This window comes from Monodon monoceros, unplaced genomic scaffold (genome assembly GCF_005190385.1).
Source record: "Monodon monoceros isolate NGI ecotype Baffin Bay Population unplaced genomic scaffold, NGI_Narwhal_1 Super_Scaffold_6, whole genome shotgun sequence".
NCBI lineage: Eukaryota > Metazoa > Chordata > Mammalia > Artiodactyla > Monodontidae > Monodon > Monodon monoceros.
The window spans coordinates 95,062,070-95,082,877 of NW_021703783.1; the positions used below are offsets into that span (position 1 = coordinate 95,062,070).

At 56.7% G+C, this 20,808-nt stretch overlaps 1 protein-coding gene across 3 annotated transcripts in view; it reads left to right on the forward strand.

Annotated features, from left to right (window-relative positions):
* MPPED1 (metallophosphoesterase domain containing 1) overlaps positions 1-20,808 on the forward strand; it is a 75,384-nt gene that overhangs the window by 52,713 nt on the left and 1,863 nt on the right. For all 3 annotated transcript variants that reach the window (XM_029206098.1, XM_029206099.1, XM_029206097.1), the window contains 2 exons: positions 17,660-17,775; positions 20,331-20,444. In XM_029206098.1, coding sequence (XP_029061931.1) covers positions 17,660-17,775; positions 20,331-20,444 — 230 coding nt within the window. The remainder of the gene's footprint in view (positions 1-17,659; positions 17,776-20,330; positions 20,445-20,808) is intronic.

Below are 20,808 nucleotides of genomic sequence, written 5' to 3' on the forward strand. Positions count from 1 at the left end.
TGATGGTGATGATGGTGATGATGGTGATGATGGTGATGGTGATGGTGATGATGGTGGTTCAGATTGTGATGATGTTGATGGTGGCAGCAGATCATTCCTGAACAGTTCCAGTAAGCTGGGCCCTGGGCTTAAATCTCCACAAGGATTGTCTCTAATCCTTGCTCAGCCTTGTGAGGGCTGATATATCATCCCCGTCCTGTAGTTGGATAGACCACGTGGCCCTTAGAGGCCCAGCTGGCAATGGCCACAGGGTGCCAAGTGCTGGCAGGGTGAGGAGGACACCCTACACGGGAAGGAGAGACCTCACGTGCTTGAAAGAGTGACTTGATTCTGGAAGGCTCCCTGGAGGGGGTGGGGTGACCTGAGCCACGAGGGAAGAGAAGGGCATTCACAGGCGTGGAGGGGTAACAGGGCCTGAGGCTGCACCATCACCCAGCGCAGCACACGTGGGGAGGCTGACGGGCGATCTGTGGGGACCCGGGGCCTGTCCGGGTGCAGGGACTTCAGGGAGAGCGGCTGCTGACACAGTGTGGCTGGGGAGCCCTGGGGCGGCCCTGGCTGATGCCACGTGGTGACCACCTGCTGGCTAGAGGCTGTGAGGGGTTTAGGACGTGGCCGCATCCTCCCAAGGCCTCCTCATGGGGCAGAGGGGAGATGCTGGGCTGTCCTGCCTTCCTTGAGCCCCAGGAGATGCCTGCTGTCATCTTCCTGGTCCTCGCCGTGCACAGGGTCTCCACAAACCCTCCCGGTGGCCTGTGAGGTCCTGACGAGGACTGGGGTGGGGGACCCTCAGGGATGTGATCAGCTCGGGGCCAAGGCCAGGAGAGGGGAGCAGATGGCCAAGTCTGCCTGGCAGGCCATGAGAGCCCAGACCTGGAGGGGAAGTCTGTTAGGCAAAAAACCAGAAGGTCATTGTCAAAGGAGGAACCAGCGTGAGCAAAGGCGTGGAGGTGAGCTGAGCACGATGGGAGGGGTGGGGCGGTGGGAGATGAGGCTAGAGGGTCAGGAGGGTCAGGTGCCAGACCAGGGAATCTGGACTGGATCTCTTTGTCCAGTGGTTTCCAACACCCTGTCTCCCCTGCACACCCACATACCCACACACACCCACACCCATACACACAACATTTTGTTTAAAGTTAGATTGCTTAGAAGTTAACAGCACGGCTTTGGAACCAAACTGCCTGGGCTCAACTCTTGGCCTCACCTCTTATGGGCTGTGTGACCCTGGGTGAGTCACTTAACCTCTCGGTGCCTCAGCTTCCTCCTCTGCACGATGGGAGTGATGGGGCACCTCCTGCAGGGGGTGGTTGCAAAGATGTCAGGAGGGTTCAGCTGAGCCCAGTGGCTGCACCAGGCTTTCCGCGAATGGAGACATCGTTCTTGTTATTTGCTATGTGGAGCCCCCTTCCATCACAGCCTTGCCCGGGACCCAGACGTGGGATGGAGGACAGCAGGGGGTGGGAGCTGGCAGGTGTCACTCAGTGTCCTTCCCACCCCACCCAGAGCAGCTCTGTGCAGCCCCACAGCTGGGCCCCGAAGAACCCCTTTGACGGCCAGCTCCCCAGGCTCCTGGCCGGGATGTCAGGCCAGCCCTGTGGTCCCCTATGCCAGCTGCAGGCCAAGAGCTGTCAGCCTTGCTGGAGTCCAGCTGCTCTGTGCTCGAGCTGCCTGTGATCTCTGCTTTGACTTCTGTGGCTCCAGCACGGGCAGTTCTGGACCTTTTAGTTGCAGGCCCCCCGGGGCCTGAGTGAGAGGAGTGCCTATCTTCTCCTTGACCCTTACCTTCGTCCCAGCTGGACGCACACCCCCGACCCCATGCCATGGCGGGCCCAGCACCAGGCTGCTACACAGAGAAGGGACCCCAGGAGGGCTTGGTGAGATCCAGGAGGGCTCCCTGTTGGAGGGGGTATTTGAAGGAGGTGTGGGGTTTCCATAGGTGGAAGAGGCAAGGGAGGAGCCATATTTCGGAGCCCCTGTGATGTGCCGGACCCTGCCGCACTCTTCTTGGGCCTGCTGTTGGTTCGCAGCCCTTAATGCCGAGAGCTAGACGGCACCTCGTCTGCATTCTGAGATGCAGGCTGTGAGCTGGCATTCCATGCAGCAACCCTGGGTTCCTTTAGGCCCCGTCTGGGACTGGGAGCAGGTGGTGTGAGGTGAGACATGGGCTCATGTGCTGGGGAAGTTTCACTGAATTTCCCCGTGTGAGCCAGTTGCTTGCACCTGCTTCCATGGCATCATGGAACTAATCCTGATTTCCTTCTGCCACCTTCCCCCCTGGGACCTGCATGCCTGGGAGGGTGGGCCCCTGCCACCAGGCCCCCGGAATCTCAGCAACTGTAGTGGCTGGGAGGTTGGGTGGTAAGGGAAGGGTTGTTCAAATTGGGGTAACACCACCTCTTAGCTGTGTGACTCTGGGCAAGTGCCTAGCCTTTCTGGTCCCTCTATACAGGGAAATGGTACTGCCAACCCTATAGGGGGGTTGTGAGGGCTGCGTGGGCCCATCCAGATGAAGGCCAGGCCCAGAGTGTGGCCTTGGAGGTTGGTTGTGGTTATTATTACTGGGAAGCCGCTGGGGTGGAGACCAGGACAGAGAGAGCTCTGTTCCCGCTGATACCTCAACAGCCCCTAGGGTAGGACCAGGCCTGCAATCACCTCCTTTTACAGAAGGGTAAGTAGAGGCCCCGGTGAGGACGTGGCTTGCCCAGGGCCACACCGTGAGTGGTTCTCCTGACTCTCAGTCTGCTCCAAGATGGAGGCCCTTTTATGAACGCCTGCTGTGTGCCAGGCATGGAGCAACGTGCTCTTCATGTGTTCCTTGGTCCTCAGGATGCACATCGGCCTTGCTGGCCCATTGAGACCTGGGGATCAAAATGATGTTCTCATGGCCACCCACTGGTTGGTTAATTCATTGATCAAGTATTTGTCCCATGGCCACTCCGGGGACGTGGCATGGGCCAGACAGATGCAGCTCCCGTCTTCGCGGGGTTTTTACCCTCGTGGGAGACACATCAGCCACCAATTCCTTGGTTCAACAAGAGCCGCGGAGGAGAAGCTCTGGGAGCTGGGGTCGGGGAAGTCTCCCCACAGGAGAGCCATAGACACAAGCAGCTCTGGGGGCTGGGAAGGGTGTGACAGCAGAGGAAACAGTCCCGGCAAGACGCAGGAGGCTCAGAGGGCTGTGGATGTGCTGGGGGCGGAGTGTGGCTTCCAGGGTCTCAGTGAGAGAGCGGAGGCCAGAGGCTGGGTGATCAGGCTGGGCTGGCGGCTGCCACGGTGGGCGGTGGCTTCACCCTGGTCTCCCAGCGCTCAGTGAGTCGCAACTCCTGTAGCCCTATGTCCTCAGCCCATGGGGACCTGGTACATCACACCCAAGGCCTGGAAGGGGCACAGTGCTCGTGTGTGCAGAGCTGACTTTCAGTCACGCTTGTGCCCTGGACCCAGACACACCAGGGACATCCCCACAGCCCTGACTCTCACTTCACATCTGACCTCGGCAAGTCACGTCTCTCTGAGCCTCTGTCTTCCATCTGGGCAAGGGGGCACCAGGGTCCTCTCTGTGGTGTCGTCAGGTGAAGCCACACTGGGGAAGTGGCGCTTATCAGTCCCCAAGAAGGTATTCCTGGCCAAAGAACCTCGTGGCCTGGCTGCCAACTCTGCCTGGCTCGGGGGGGGCTGTTCGCCATCCCCACTGTCTGTCGAGGTTTAGTCTGGGCGAGCTCAGCCCCCGGCGCCTGGGCGTATGGCAGCTTGTTAGGAGGGGATGGACAGCAAAGCTGGTAGTGATTATTATTAAATTCAGATGTTCAGGGTTTTCGTTTTCTTTTTCCCGTGCCCTTAACATATTGACTAACACGTGGAATACAGGCGACTTTAGCAGCATCGTAACACCAGCAGGCGGGGATCAGGGATCAGATAAACCAGTAGCCATAAGTAACCTAATATCAGTGGTACCTGGGGCATGTGGGCAAAGCTGACCCACGCTGGGGGCAGACCTGTTCTGTGTCGTCCTACAAGGCAGAGCAGGGACACAGAAGGCAGGTTCTCAGCAGTGTGGGAAGACAGTCCCACAGGCAGGAGCCCAGAGGAGAGGCAGTTGGGCCTTACTGAGTGGTGAGCTGCCCATTACAAGGGGCATGCAAGCAGAGATACACTGTGGCTGGGCCTGGTGTCCTCCCAGCTCCTCCCCCATGCAGAGGGCCACTGTTTCTCTGCCTGAGGCTGATGACCCCCTGTAAGCAGAGGGATGCACGGGCCTGCTCTCAGAGAAGCCCTTTTGGCGCTAGACTTGGGACGAGGTTGGCCTTGATATTGAGGACTCACCAAAGCAAGCTCGGAGGAGGAAGCAGACAGCAAACTCATGGTCGCCGTGTTACCTAAGTGTTACCGCCAGGGGATGCTCTGCTTGGGAGACTGGTGGGTCAGATTTGAATGGTTCCACTTCTTGTGAGACACACACTCGGAGGCACACAGTGGCCGCCAGGTGCCTGGCCCCCTGCAGGGCTCTGGAGTCCCAAGAATGGGTCCGGCCTGGCTGTGTCCCCCGTGACAGGGCACCATCACCAATCCCATTTTGCAGGATGGTCAGAGGCAGAGAGAGAATAATTTTGTAATGTGAATATGTCCTATGCAATATTTTAAATGTACATACACTAAAAGAATTGTGCTGTTTGTCTGAAGTTCAAATTTAACGGGGCATGTTGTGTTTCGTCTGGCCACCCGTATCCTGAGACAGTTGGGTTCTGCCTGTTTTTCGAACTTTATAAAAATGGACTCATGCGTTGTTCCATGACTGCTTTTTTTCACTCAATATTATATATTTTTAAGATTCTTCCATGTCGTCATGTGCAGTTGTGATTGGTTCTCTTCTCAGTGCTGTGTAGGATTTCATCGTATGAATATATCACGATTTATTTATCCATTCTAACCAGTTCCCACCACCCTTGCTTTGGGTCCATTATAAATAATATTGCTATGAACATTCCACACGTCTCTTAGTGCACATAGAGATTCACTCCTGAATGTGCGTGCATGTGGACACACACACACACACCCAGGGACGGAGTGGTCAGGTCATACACTGTACAGCTCTTTGGCAGGGGCGAAGCCAGTTTTTCCCCTGTCAGCAGTGCTCTGCCTCACCTCCTTGCCAGGACTTGGTATTGTGGGCCTTGCAGATCGTACCCATCTGGTGGCTGTGCTGATATTTCAAGGTGGTTTTCATTTGCATTCCCTTGACGACCCGCGAGCTTGAGAATCTTGGCCACTTGGATTTCTTCTTTTGTGAAGGCCTCAGGTCTTTTGCCCATTTAAAAAGATAATTGGGTTGTCTGCCCTTTCCGTATTGGTTAGTAGAGATTCTTTATGTATTCTGAATGCGAGCCCTTCATCACATGTGATGTGTAATGTGGCTTTTCCTCCCCTGTGACCGGCCTCTTCCCTCTCTTCATGGTGCCTTCAGATGACTCAAACTTCGTAATTTTGGTGTAGTCAGATGTGTCACTGTTTTTCTTTGCAGTAAGTGCTTTCTGTGTCCTATTTAAGAAATCCCGCCCCTGAAGTCATGAAGATGTTTCCTTATTATCTTCCCACATCTTCGCTGTGTTGCCTTTTATCAATATGCTTAGGTGTTGGGCCCACTGGCAGTGATCGCATTGATGGTGTGAGGTAGGGATCCCGTTTTGGGATTTTCCACTTGGCCTGGCACCAAATATGGAGATCATCCTTCCTGGCTGCTCTGTGTTACCCTCCTTGCCTGGCACACGGGGGCTGTGTCTGGGCTATCGCCTGCTCCTTCAGCCCACCTAGCTCCAGGGCCACACTGTCTTAACTACTCCAGCAACCCATTTCTTTCATGTCTCTTTTCCCAACTAGAACAGTTGAGGCTCCAGGAGATCAGGGACCTGACTCCAGGGGAGGCTGCATCACCACTTCCCCGGTCCAGTCTGGCATGGGAGGGATGGAGGGCTCACTAGAGCCGTGCGCTTGCACGGCCACCCCCCCGGGGCACTGTGACTTTCTGGAAGTCATCTCTGGGCCCCTCAGACGCAGACTCGGCACTGAGCCTTCGCCGAGAGCAGCTTAGAGGAAGGGGGCGGGAACCGTCCTCAGAAGAAGAGGAAGAACTCAGCTGTTACAAAATCCTAAGTGTTAAAAAAAAATTCCGTATACATACCGTATTCATTTATGGGTTTTGGATGCATTTTTTGTTCTCATTTAACTGAAAACGGCCTTGATTTTTTTTTTTTTTTTTTTTTAAGGAGTGAAGGAGGGAGTGAAGTTGGCACACAGCTAGTCCATCTGGTCTAATTACTTCTGGTATTTTGAAAGAAGACATCTAAACCTGCTGAGACAGGAAACTTTGAGAAGTGGTGGCCGGGCCGCTGCTGGGCGTCTGGGCGCGGAGCCTGAACCTCAGCTAGGAGGCCTGGCTGCCTCTGGGCAGGGCAGGGCCTGGCGGGCAGCCGGAGCCTCAGGGACCAGCTCTCTCCAAACAGCCAGGATGTGCGGGGCCCAGCTGAGTGACCTCAGGTCAGGATCTCGGCTTCTGTGAAATGACAACGGGACAGTCCCCTCGTGGGGTTATTCTTAGGATTCCGAGAGGTCTTGTGCGTAAAGTTGCTTGGCACGCAGGCATTCGACACACGGTGGTCCCACCTACCCCCAAACCTCTCCAGCTACTGCCTCGACTGCCCAGAGAGGGGGTTGTGTACGTACAGCCTGCAGGGGCTGCGGGCACAGAGAGGGTGGCCCCGGGACAAGGCTGGCCGTGGGTTCTAGCGTGAGCCTTTGACGGCCTTCCCTCCGCTTCCCTGTGTGCACAGAGCAGGCCTGCTGCGGGGGGTGGGTGCGAGGAGAAGGCAGGAACTGAGCAGCCTGGGAATTTAAAATCTGTGTCCTGAAGGTGCTGGGGCTCTGCTTCTTGATGTGACAGCAGCAGTAGCACAGTTACTCTTCTCACTGCTGACCCAAAGGCTCTGAACTTCTAGCTGCTCCAGCTGCTTGAATTCTTCACAACCATGAGTGAGGTTTGACCCTTGTCCCCACTGTATAGCTGAAAAGACTGAGACCCACAAAATGAAGCGACTGGCTTAAGGTCCCACAGTAACTGAGAGCCCAGATGGGCCGGGATGGAAGGATGGAGGCCCTACCCAGAACAGCAGACAGAGAGGTGCTAAAATAAAATGCTTTTTATTATTTTTATTTATTTATTTATTTATTTATTTTTTTTTCCGGTACGCGGGCCTCTCACTGTTGTGGCCTCTCCCGCTGCGGAGCACAGGCTCCGGACACGCAGGCTCAGCGGCCATGGCTCACGGGCCCAGCCGCTCCGCGGCATGTGGGATCTGCCCGGACCCGGGCACGAACCCGTGTCCCCTGCATCGGCAGGCGGACTCTCAACCACTGCGCCACCAGGGACGCCCGTAAAATGCTTCTTAAAAGACTTGATAAAATACATCTTTCCGGGAAAAAACAATAGAGAGGATGAAATAATGAACTCCTAGCTTTTCCCTTGCTTCTCAATGCCTTTCACCATAATGTGGTCAAGGGGGTGCCAGGGGAGCGGGATCCCGGTGGCGCCAGGGCCTGAGAGAGCCCGCACTGCCCCCGCTGTCCCCGCCACCGCCAGAAGCTGATGGGAGACCACGGTGAGCCCAGTTTGGACTGCTGTGCCCCGCACTGGGCTCCGGACCTTCCGTCCTTCTGGCTCTGCTTGAGGAATGGGTGGGCCTGGGGCTCAGTTCCAGCCACCTCACCCTTTGCTCTTTCTATTAAGAAAATCTTTTTCACCTCTTAAAAAAAATACTCATTTTTCAGTCTCTCTGGTAATTCTCCGAGGTGTTTGGGGTGTCGTAATTTGGGGTTGCCCGCTCACGTTCTGCAGGGCTCTATCTGGGGGATCCTGGGCAGCCAGGTTTAGGGGTGCCCCTCAGAGAGGATGTCTACCCCAGTCTGTGGGTGCACCTGGCCAGGGACCCCCTTCTGCTCCGTTCATGGATTAGAGCTTCCTGGGCCCACGGGCTCACGGCCTGGGGAAGCCTGGGTCAGAGGTCCAGGGGAAGCTTCCCTCTGGTGGAGGCCTCCCCGTGGTCCACTCTTTCCCCGAATCCCTCTGGGGACCCAGCTTTCTGGTCACAGCCCCTGCTGACCACCGGGGCCTTCTCTCTTGTTGCTTCAAGGCCATGAAGACCCACGTTCCCTGGTTCAGAGGCTGGCAGTCCCCGGGCATCTAGCGCTGTGATTATTTACATTTCATCCTGCATTTCTAGGTGGTTTCAGCACAGACCGTGGCCTTGATCTGTTCAGACAAGAGGCCAAGGCTTTCCCTCCCCTTCAACACCTGAAACCCTCATTCAGCAAACTTACCATGAGACTGTTGCACAGTGGTCCCACCTGCTCTGCCTGTCGCTCTCCACAGGACAAGGCAGGACTGCCTTCATCCCCGTCTTACAGAGGAGAGAGGTGAGGCGAGGCGTGGGTTGGTCAAGCCACTGGTCCAAGATCTCAGCTGTAGGCAGAGGTGGTGCCAGGTTCCCGCCCAGGTGGGTGGAGTTGGGGAGCTGGGGGTGGGGGGGCGGCTGGCTTTGACCTGTCTCATCGGCTACTGCTTGCCAGCCTGGCCCCGTCCCTCCTGCAGCCCCTGTTGGGCTGCAGAACCACGAGAGGCTGGCCTTGGGGGCCTAGATCCCTGGCCCCGTGAGTGCTGGTCGGAGCATCACAGAACCTCAGCGGTACTTCCCTCCCTTCCCGTCTAGAGCCCAAATCAAGTTGGGAACAGTCTGTATCTGTTCAAGACAAGCTGGGAAGCCTGCTGACCGCGAGCCCTGCCCGAGCCTCGGTGCCCCCTCGTTTGGTCCTGTGACAGGGACACGACAGGCTTGGGAGGGTCCCCGAGGGACCAAGCAGTGTCCTCCACCAGTGGTCACTTCCCTCTCCTTCCTCCGCCGGATATTATACTCATCAGACTTAACACACGACTGGCAGTTGACGAATTTTGATGGAGGGAAGAAATTCCTCGTGTCTGGACCCACACTGTGCTCTCTCTGCACGAGCGTGTGCACACACGCACATGCAGACGCATGCCATACACACGCACACATGCACACCACATGACACACGCACACATGAGCACCCATACTCTCACGCACACTTTTTCTCACCTCTCTCACACTCAGCCTCTCTCACACGCACGGGATTTCTCTTCTGCTCCTTTCCTATCCTTATCTTCCTTGATTTCACATTGTTGTTCTCTTTCTAGAAGGCCCCTCAGCACACATACGCGCACTCTTCTACATGAGATTAATGTTTGAAACGAGTCCTCTGCCTTCTCCCAGCTGCAGAGGAGTCCCAGCGAAACAAAAGATGAATGATTCTGCACCTCGGAAGGGTGGGGGAAATTCATTAGGAAAGACAAAGGACCCCCGTTCTTTGGTTCCACTCGTCTTGCTGCTGACTTGCCCTAAGTGTGTGTGGGGCAAGGTGTGTGACTGACAGTCCCGGGGACACGTCGCTGCTCGTCCTGGCCCTGCCCCCTCGCTGGCAGCCACAGCTCCCCTGCTGTGGCAGCGTCTCCCCCAGACTCCCGCTCGGCTCCCAAGCCCGGGAGATGCAGGGAAGGAGTAAGGCAAACCTGCCTCCACCAGAACCGGGACGTCCCCAGGAATGGGGGCCACCTGTGGGGTGAGGAGTCAGCAGGAACTCGCTCGGGGGACCCAGGCGTGTCACCGACGCTGAGCCTTGGCTTCCCTGCTGCAGGTGGGAGCGCAGCCTCACTGGAGCGCTGGGAGGGTCCCAGGACGCACGTGGGCCAGTGCCACGTGTCATCCTCACCAGAGACGCTCTCAGTGTTGGCTGTCCCTGAGAGAAGGCAGAGGCTGTATTTGGCTCCCTGGAAGTGGCCCCGGAAAGCCTGGCCCTTGGGGGAGGGGGTACTGGGGCAGGAAGAACAAACAGATGAGGGTCAAGATGAGTGTTCGCTCTGCAGCCGGAGAGGGAGTGGACCTGGTCAGGCTTGTCTGAGAGCTCAGGGGCGGGCTGGCTGCTGGTGGGGAGAGGTCCCTGCCCCGCCCACACTGCAGCTTTCACCCCGCAGAAGGAGAGGCGGAAGTGGGAGAGCACCTGGTCGGTGGGGGGATGGGGCGGGCCACTGTGAGAGGCTGTTCCCTGCCACCTGTAGGGCAGCCGCCCCTGCCCTCACCTAGGGAGCGGGCTGCCTGGGGAGGCAGGGAAGGTCCCCCAAGGGCGGTGAGTCGGGATGCAGCCGAGGAGGTGAGCATCACCTCTGAGGCCTCATGAGTGAAATGGGCACAGGACTCCCCCAGGCAGGTCGTGGCAGGGTGAGGGGGAATGGGAGGCTCACAGATGGCGAGAGTTCTGGTTCTGGCTGTGGACCTGGTGGTGGGTCTCAGGGCTTCACGACAGCCAGGGGCTCTGGGGAGGGCTCCTGGGGAGGGTGTGGGGAGGGGAGGGTTAATGCTTAGTTCTTCCCACCTGCCTGCCTGCCAGGTAGAGCACCTGTCAGTTCATTCCATCATTCATTCATTCGTTCACTCATTCAGGCACGCTTTGTGCAAACCCACCCTGAGGTCCACCTGGGCCCAGCCATCAGTTAGGCAGGATGGATTCAGGGATGATTTGACCCAGGCCTGCCCTGAAGGAGCCTGTATAAGGGCACTCAGAGCAGGGAGGGTCACTTGTGCTTGGGGATGGAGGTGATCAGGGGAAGCTTCCTGGAAGAGGTGGCCTTTGAGCCAGGCCTTAACAAATAATGGGTCATGGACTCTGAGGAGAGGCTAGGAAGGGCATTTCAGATGGCTGAAACAGTATGAGCAAAAACCCAGAGGTGGGGAAAGGCTGGGCCTTGTTCAGGAAACAGAGGATCGTCGTGACTGGTGGGTGGTGAGCTCGCTGGGGAATCTGAGTAGGCTGGTCCGAAAGGTGGAATGGGGCAGAGCCCAAGGCCCCCGCATGCCAGGCCATGAGGCTCGGGCTTGTCCTGGAGGTAGTTGGGAGCCATGGAAGGTTTTGGACTAGAAGAGTCACAGGGTGGATGAGAGGTGGGGCACCAGGAGCCAGAGTGCAGCCAGGCTCAGAGGGACAGGCAGGCAGCTGCCATTGAAGAGGGAGAACCTGGGGCCCAGCCGCCCCAGCGGCATCCGGGCACAGGATGCAGGAGCCAGGAACCCTGGTCCAGGTCCCTCTGGCCTCCCGAGTGTCCTCAGACCCATGACTTCTCTGTGCCATCATTTCCTCATCTCAAAAGTGGGGGCCTCCTGACAGCTTTGTCCTGAGGATTAACTGAGCTGAGGGGTGAAAGTGGCTGGTAAAGTGGGCTTTGCTGGGGAAGGTGGGCAGGATTTCTGGTCCTGTTGCCATCACTCTGGGACTGAAGCAGAGGGCACAGGCTCTGGAATCTGCTGTCTGGGTTGGAGCCCTGGCTGTGCCACTTGGTTACCGGGTAACCTTGGGCAATTCTCTGTACTTCTGTGCACCTCAGTTTGTGCATCTGTAAAATGAAGCAGTGATGGCTGTTGCCCCTCGGGGTGGGTGTGAGGATTTGGAGGCTCATGGAGAGCCTTTGGAGCTAGGCCTGTGTGGGTGTCCCCTCGGTGACCCCTTGGCAGGTGGCCTCTCAAGGGGACCCCCCTCCCCTGGCCTCTGCCCTCAGGCGTTGCGCCCTGGCCTGGGTGCACCACTGGGCCCAGCTCTACCCAGGACACCCTGGGCCTCCTCCACCCCCACCCCCTAGCATCCCTGGGAAATGGGGTGGCCATACTCCAGGCTAATTGAATGGCCCCTGGTACACCCCCTTTCCTGGGGCGTGTGCCTTACCTGGGGAGATGGAAAACCCAGAGCAGGGGAGGCTCTGTTTCAGCCGTTTTCTACAGACAGGCATCGCCCCCCTCCCATCTGCCATTAGGGAACCGGGAATTCACGCTCCAGGGGGAAGCCGTTTAATGATTGGCCACGAGGAGGTCATTTATATTGGCTAAGCGGGCCTAATTAGACTGGATTCGAAGGTTACCATAAGCACACAAAAAAGCTGTTAAGGGGTTAACCTCTGAGAGATTACATTGTATTCACCGCTCTGTTAAAGTTTGAATTAATTTTTCCCATGGGTTTGTTCACATTCTAATTTTCAACTAAATGAGACATCTGTTTCAGAAAAGGAAAATTTGCTCTGGTTGTCATGGCAACTATCATTCTGTAAGGAAATTATTCCAATGGTTACTTTAGAACAGAAAGACAGAAATTCAGGACATAAAGCCGCCTGCCACGGCTCTGTCGGAATTCTGATCCATCCGACCTCCTCGGGGTCTGTGATGTGTCCCGGACGGTGGGTGGACGTCAGGGCTCCTGGCCCTCAGGGCAGTGAGGCTGCGTCCAGGCGCCAGCTGCGCTGGGGATGGGGACCGTGGCTCTGTCTGCACCCACCGTCTCAGTCATTCGTGGGTCTCAGCCCACGGCTGCCCCCAGGGTGGGTGGGGAGCTCGGGGCCGGGCTGGATCCGGGCTGCTTGGATGACAGGCCCTGCGAGCCCCCGCCTGCCCTGACCTCTGTCTGGAACCCCGAGCAGCCTCGCACTTCACCTCTGGCCCCAAAGGGCCCTGCTGGGCGAGGAGAGAGGGTCAAGTGACCAAACGCAGGACGCCTGGGACGTTGGGGCCGACTGCGCCCTCGGGAAGGGCTGGTGCCCCCCATCCCTTAGGCTCCCATTCCCATGACACAAACCTGGATGGACGTCACGCAGGAGTGGCCGAAGGCTTTTCCAGACCCTGGGGAGTGAGGTCACCCTGAAGAGTCCGTCTCTCCCGCTGCTCTGGCCCTGCTCTTGGCCACCCCTGAGAAAGGCCTCCCCACCTGCGGGCCGCCCTGAGAAATGTCTCCTCTGGACGTTTCCATGCATGACCTGACTTTTCCTCCTCCCCCCAAATTTCAGTAAAGGCCAGAACATCCCCTTTTCCCAGTGACAGAGCTCCTGGGAATTTGGAGGCATTTTTGCGATGATGGTGCAATTTCATTCCCTTACACCTCCTCCCACCCACCTTCTTTCCCTCCCCTCTGTGTCAGGCAATGGGTGGGGTAGAGCATCGAGCAAGAAGCACCCCCCTGCCCTCATGGGGTAAGATCTGGGGCCATAGGCATCCTTATCCCAGTTTACACGGTGAAAGAGTCTGGGTGCGTCCAGCCCAGGGGCAGAGCCAGAGTGTCTGATGCCAACTTCCTTGCCCTTGAGCAACCCCTCCGGGCGTCCCAGGGGGCAGGGTGGATTCCACCTTCCCAGGATTTGAGGTGATGTGTTTCCAAGAACCACGGAGGTATATCTATGGGGAAACGCCACCCCCAGAGGAAGGCTCGTTAGTACTGGAGGAGGACGTAGGCAGGGGCTCATGTGGGTCAGCTCCTGGGGGTCTGTGGGGTCTCTGATATGTTACAGAGTGTCTTTTCCAAAAAGTCACTCCTTGCTGTGGCTCATGGGAGCTCACAGACGCCTCCTCTCCATGCAGATGAGGCCTTGTCCCCTCTTGTAAATATTTGATTAGGTTTTTGAAAAATGGATGCTGTGTTTGGAAGGCAGCAGAAAGGCATTGCTCCTTTTGCTGTAAGCTGACAGGCTGTGGGCTTCTGGGGGGACTAGTGGGCTTGGCGTTATGAGCAGCTTCCAGGCTGCTGCAGCCTTCCCTGCAGGGACCCCGCCCTGGCTTAGCCAAAGTGGGGCTTTGCGTACGCCCAGGGTCTGAGGGCTTCAGAAATTGCAGAGCTGTGAGCTCAGTATGTTAGGGCTGCCAACTGCTTTTGACCAGGAACCGTGGTAGGAAAAGCATTTGTTTTTTTTACATTGTGACTCAGTACACCCTTATGTGGGTGTCTATTTAAATATAAATATATTTAACTAAAGTATCCCTTCCGTGCTATGATGTACTCTGATGTTTTCTATTCTTTATTTCCCCCTTTTCCTTTATTTTTTTAAAATGCTGTTTGACCCTTCAAAATGCAGCTTGAAAAACCCTGCCCTGGGCCAAAGGTTTTTCATCCAGGTTCCGTGAGTGGGTTTCAGGAGGGGTCCATAGTCGTGATGGTGGTGACGATGGTGATAGTGGTGGTGGTGACAGTGTCGATGTTGGGGATGATGGTGTTGGGGATGATGGCAGTGGCAAAGCATTGGACCAGGCACCGTTTTAAGCACTTTACATGGATTAATTGATTTAATCCTTTCAAAGCCCTGTTGAGGCAAAGGATATTGCTATTATGCCCATTATACAGATGGGGTAATTGAGGCAGAGAGAGAAGTTAAGCCACTTGCCCAAGGTCACACAGGTAGTTAGAGGTGGACCCATTCTAACCCAGGTCCGTCTGATCCCAAGATTCCCTCGAAGGTGGATGTAAAATTGTGTGTGTGTGGAGATGTTTTTCTGCAGAGAGAACCCTCAGCATTCTGCAGAAGTGCAAAGGCAGGCCTGAGTCGGGTGTGACTGAGGGAGTAGGCAGCTTCCGAGGGACTTCCCAGTGCCACCCACCCAGCTGCCTTCCCTGGCCCCGGCCACCTGGTCTCGTCACTCGGAGGGCACTTCCTGTGGGTGGGGATCCCTTGGGACAGCCCAAACCTGGGGGTGCAGACAGCTCCTGTGCGCCTGCCCTTCACTGTCTGTTTCTCCTCTCACGGGCCCAGAGGACAGATCCCCAGGCCCCCACCTGTACAGGTGGTCCCCCTGGAAGCCACTCATGGCTGGGTGTGGGTGAACCCCATCCCCCCACAAGAACAAGACAGTAGCCACAAGTCTCCCTCAGGATCAAAACTTAGGCTGGTAGGGGCGTGGGGAGATGGTGGCCTGGCATATTCTGCTCATTTTTAGTAAGTTTCCCTGGGTGGTACCTGGGGGCTTTCATTCCAGTGTTGGGGATCATGTTCAGCTTTGAAGTTTTGGCTGCGATTCCAAGGCAACAGGAAGAGTCCTGTTCGACATCCCGTTAACAACTTCATTCATTCATCCAGCTCTCTGTCACTCAACACCTTTTGTTAAACAAACATTTGCTCCTCCCCGGGCAGGTGCCCGTCACTCGGGGTGGGAAGGAAGTTGGAGCAGAGAGGGCTTGGAAGGATATACGTGGCGTGGGGTCAGGGGCAGGCAGGAGGAGAGGAGGGACCCAGTGTCCCAGGCGGGGGTCACGGACAAGCAAAGCCTGGCAGCGGACGGGATCCCTCAGGTGTCTGAAGTGGTGAAAGCACCTTTGACCCCAAATGACCAACCAGTATGGCCACTCACCCTCTTCCTTCACAAGCCCACGTTCCAGGATTTGGCGCTGCAGGCTTGACGGCAGCTGGGAGAGAGGGTCAGATCTGGGCTCCAGAATGACTTCTTCACTGACCACTGTGTGACCCTGGGCACCTCCTTTCCTCTCACTGAACCTCAGTCTTCCTGTCCAGAACCTGCCATGGTGGGACTAAAGCGGGGTTCTCAAATGCTGTTCCATGGAAGCCCTAGGGTTCCACAGAGGTGCATTGCGTGGCTGCCAATGCAGTAGAGACGTTGGGTCAACAGCTAGGGGTGTCAGCCTCCCACGGAGGAGCTCCTGGGCCATGAGAGGGGTGTTAGTGGCAGCTTTGACACACGAGAGGCTCTGAGTGTGAAAGGCCAGCCCCATTACCAACTCGTGCAGAGTATGTCAGCGAATGGACATGAGGTGCCTGGCCTCACGGGGCCCAGATCCCTGAGCCAGCTCACTTCTCTGAGCCTCTGGGTCCTCATCTGAAAAATGGGAATAATCCCAGCCCTTAATTCACAGGATTCTTTTGACAGTTAGATAAACTTATCCCTATAATGTAATTAGATGGCGCCTGGCAAAAAAAACAGGTGTGCAGAAAATGCTGGCGACAAGTTTTAGTTTCTACTCCCTGGCCCTCGGTCTCCTCACCCATAAAACAGAAAGAGAGAGAGACCTGTCTGCCAACCTTGCTGCAGGTGTGGAGGTCCCTGGGGTGGCAGGTGGGGAGGTGATGGTGGTAATGGTGATTATATTAGTTTCCTAGGGCTGCATAACTAATTATCACAAACCGTGTGGCTTCAAACGACAGGAATTGATTCTGTCACAGTTCTGGAGGCTGGAAGTCTGAAATCAAGGTGTCACCAAGGTTAGTTCTTGCTGCGGGGACTAAGGGAGGATCTGTTCCGTGCCACTCTCCCAGCTTCTGGTGGTTGCTGGCAGCCTGGGGACTCCTTGGCTTGTAGACACATCACTCCAATCTCTACGGCCATTGTCACATGGCCTTTTCCTCTCTGTGTCTGTGTTTTCACGTGATCCTCTTATAAGGACACAAGTCATGAATTAGAACCCACTCTAATCAGGTATGACCTCATCTTGATTCCATCTGCAAAGACCCTATTTCTAAATAATGTCACGTTCACAGGTACTGGGTTGATATCCAACATATATTTTAGGGGGGACACAATTTGGCCCACCACGGTGACGATAGTAAAGGTGGTGGTGTTGGTGGTGATGATGGTGACTTTGCAAATGCTAAAGAGCTGTGTTAATGTGGGGAACTTATAATGACTTAGGCCTAAGGGCTGATTCTTAGTTGGGATACTTTTGTTGTAAATGAAAACCCAACTCAAGTGGCTTTCTGTTGGCCCATGTAACTGAGAAGTGCAGAGGTATGGTGGGTGTCAGGTGCGACTTGATCCAGCTGCTCCCCTGGGTCATGTGCACCAGCCATCTCCCTTTGGGACAGTTTAACAGGTACTGACAGCTCCCAGGGCAAGAAGCTCAGTGGTTTGTATGCAGGGATGACAGTGTTCTTGTCTCTCATCACTGAAAGAAATGTCTGGAATTCCCTCCAACTGGCAGGATCTAGGTCACATGCTCACCGCTGAACCCATCGAGGGGAATGACTTGCACTGATCAGTCTAGGTCCGGGTTGGGCGACAGGTAGGAATTCCGTTAAATGGCCTCGGTCCACCCAGCCCTGACCTTAATGTTGGGGTTGGACTCAGCCCGGTGGAACCCCTGCTGGGAGCTTTGGGTAGAGGCAGGAAGGAGCATCCTCCACCTGGGACCCACTCTCTCCGCTGGGGCTCCACTTGCCCCAAACGTAGGAAGGAGGATGGATGGAGGAGCATTCTCCCACCACGGGGACAGGTGAGAATGTTCTCTGAATTTCCCTAGAAGGGCTTGGAACAAGAGAGCCCTTTGGTAGAAGTTGATTTTCTTTTTCACTTTCATTTTCAAAAATTACATAGATAGGGCTCCCCTGGTGGCGCAGTGGTCGAGAGTCCGCCTGCCGATGCAGGGGACACGGGTTCGTGCCCCGGTCCGGGAAGATCCCACATGCCGTGGAGCGGCTGGGCCCGTGAGCCATGGCCGCTGAGCCTGCGCGTCCGGAGCCTGTGCTCCACAACGGGAGAGGCCACAACAGTGAGAGGCCCGCGTACAGCAAAAAAAAAAAAAAAAAAAAAAAAAATTACATAGATAATACTTGTTCATCATAGAAAAAGGAAAAAGGCTGGTCAAGTCCAGGTGAATCCACACCTTTCCCTGGACGGGAGGTTCTGGGCATCCGGCCGGCCCTGATGGCCGTTTGGCACTATGGCCTGCTTCTCCTGCCGTGTCATTGCCCCCACTCTCGGTGGCCCTCTCTGACCCACGTGCTCTCCTCCCACAGGCAGCCCTGGTTTTACGGCTGGGGTTTTAACCTCCCGCGAGGCCAAGCGCTGCTCGAGAAGTGGAACCTCATTCCCGAAGGCGTAGACGTCCTGGTAACCCACGGACCGCCGCTGGGTAAGACTCAGCCAGCCCCGCGCACACCTGCTCCTGCTGGGGGAGGACGCAGGGGGTGTGGGTGCTGGCAGCGGGGGCGTAGCTGGGCCTGTGGAGGGGAGCTGCGGACGGGCTCTGTTCTGAGTCCAGCTTGCTGGGGCACCAGGGACAGGTCACCCCGTCGTGGCTCTTATTTCCTGAGCACCGACTGTGTGCCGGGGGCTCGATGTGTCACCTCACAGCCGCGTGGTGAGGTCAGATCAGCTGCCCCTTTTATACACGTGGTACCTTGGGGCTCGGGGAGGTCAAAAGGCAGGCTGGGCCCTTGACGCTCCAGACCTGAGTCCTGGGGGCTGAATACCACCAAGGTCACTCTCACCGGGCCCCATCCCGTGCACCCCCCCACCCCATCAGACCACCCATCCCACAGTCCCCAGGGCCTGTGGTTCCACCGCCAGCAGCTTTCCTCCCCGGCCCCTCGGCCCCCCTCTGGCCAAGCTGATGTCACTGCTCGCCTGATCTCGGCGTTAGCCTGCCGTCTGCCATCCAGGCCCCTTTCTCAGTCCCCCCCCCCCCCTTTCCTCACACCCTGCTTCCTGTCCCTCAGCTCGTCCCTTTGATTCTACCCCCAAACTGCATTCCAGCTCCTTTCTCTCCTCTCCACCACTGCTGTCCCCACCTCGTCCATGCCAGTGTCTTGTGTCTCTTTGATGACCAGCGTGGTCTCCTCACTGGTCCCCCAGCTCTGAGTCTTGCCCCACCCAGTCCACTCTCCTCACGTCAGTAGGAGGGAATTCTCTGAATGGTCCATTATGCCATGCCATCCCTCTATAGCCCTCTGTGGCTCCCTCAGTCCTTAGAATGAAGTCCAAACTCCCAGCAGTCCTGCTCTTCCCCCCCACCAGTGCCTCCACCAAACCTGTCATCACTCCCTTGGTGTTTGGGGCTGGGCTGGGCCGGGCCATGCGGGACCAGGAGCTAACCCGATGCAGTGCTTGCCTTGAAGGCTCCAAGATGCCAGGCAGAGGGACACCGAACGGCCAAGCCCAGTGGGACATGGTCAAGGATGAGGGAAGCCTGCGACAGAGATCGTCAGAGGGGGCCTGCAGAGGCTGACAGAAAGGGTGGTCTCGGCATCGGGTCTGGGAGAGGCAGGGAGGGAGGTGGGTGCGGGCAGGGCGTCCCAGGTGGGAAGGGCTGTCAGGTGAGGCCCAGTGTAGCTCCAGAGTCATTCGCTCAGATACCTGTTCAGGGAGAAGCTGCCCTGAGCACCTACTGTGTGCCAGACGCCCAGCCAGAGCCCTTGGCACCTCCCTCCACCCTCACAAAGTGCTGAAATGAAGGCTTTCTTACCCCCATTTCCAAACGGAGGGAGCCCCGAGGCCCAGGGCCGTGACGTGGTTTAGGCGTGACATGTGGCTTCTAGTGAGGCTCTGAGGCAGGTTTTTATGCTTCCTTCCTCCCTCCCTCCCTCTCTCCCTCTCCTCCTTCCCCCCTTTCTACCCCTCCATCCACTCCTCCAACAGCATCTTCTGGGTTCCTGCTCTCTGGATGCCTCACCACGCCTGCTTCACACACAACACACAGCTCCTGTTTTGGGGGCGCCTGTGTGCTCAGCCCAGCCCGTTGTTGGATGAATTGTTGAATATGGCACAGAGAGGTTAAGTGACTTGTCCAAGGTCACACAGCCAGTAGGTAGCAGAGCCTGGGACTTAAGCCCAAGTGTCTGCTCCAAGCCTGTCCCCTGCCTACTCCCCGCCTCTCCCCTCTTCTTCCTCCTCTTCCTTCTTGTTTCTCTCTCTCTCTCTCCCTCCTTTCTCTGTCTCAGCTCTAAGTCAGGTCCATTGCAGCCTGTCAGATTCTTTGAGTGGCAGGATTCCTCTTCCCTTTCCCAGCGGTTGTAGAAACCTGTTTCTCCCGCCTGAGCAGAGAGGGGCTGAGATGAACCCTAGTTGTCTGCTTGGAGTAACCAGTCATTCTCCTATGGTTTGTGTAGCCATGTGAGGATAATAAGCCGCCATATGGGATGGCTCCGGGAGGCTGGCGGTGTGAGCAGACCCAGACATGGCCCACGTGCTCGAGGCTACAGTGGATGAAGAAGTTCATTTTCATGATTTTGCGATGTGTGTTTAGAAAGTTTCCAACATGGAAATCCTGCTCCCGTGGTCCGCTCTGCTGCCACCTGCTGGGGTGGCCTTGGGCCTCCGCTGTCCCTCTCCGGCCTCAGTTTGCTTCTCTCTGCAATGGGCGGATGCCAGTCTTGAGACCACTTTGAGCATGAATGGTCTGGGGGGCTCACAGCTGTCGAGACTGCTCCCTCCCCATCATGCCTGGCCTACTCGGGCTTTTATAAGTGGGCTCTCCGTGCCGCCCTGCAGGGGAGGAGAAGGGGAAGCAGGGGAGGATGAGGCTGCAAGGCCCCAGGCAGTGCGAGCTGGAGCCAGGCTTCCCTCCTGGAGGCTGGCAGGACAGGGTGGGGAGAGCAGGGCAGGGTGGGCCCAGGGCCACTGTGTCTCTGAGATTGCAGAGCTGCGGCCTGGGCCCCGTCATCGCCCTCCTGCTGTCTCCCCTGCCAGGCTTCCTGGACTGGGTCCCCAAGAAGATGCAGCGGGTGGGCTGCGTGGAGCTGCTCAACACGGTGCAAAGGCGCGTCCAGCCGCGGCTGCATGTCTTCGGCCACATCCATGAAGGTCAGCGGGGGTGGGGGCCTTACCTGCAGGGGGGCGGGACGCCTCATTGGCCCTTCCGGGGGGCTGTCTCACCTCCCTTGAACCCAGTCACCTCCTCCCTGACCAGAGGGAAATAGCCCTTTCCTACATGCACTTCGTAAATGCCTATCCACGTGTCGGCTGTCAGTTAGCTACTGCCGAAATGTTTTATCATAGGAAGATGGAAGAAAAGTCTAGCAAGACTTAGAAATAAGTTTTACTTCCTTGGAGCCCTGCAGCTCTGCTGTGCCTCCTCCGCCCTGGGAAGTCTTCGGAGATGGCTGGGGCCTTTTTGGAGGAGGGGACATTTGGATGCGACACGGAGGAGGTGTTCGAGTTGGGGGCG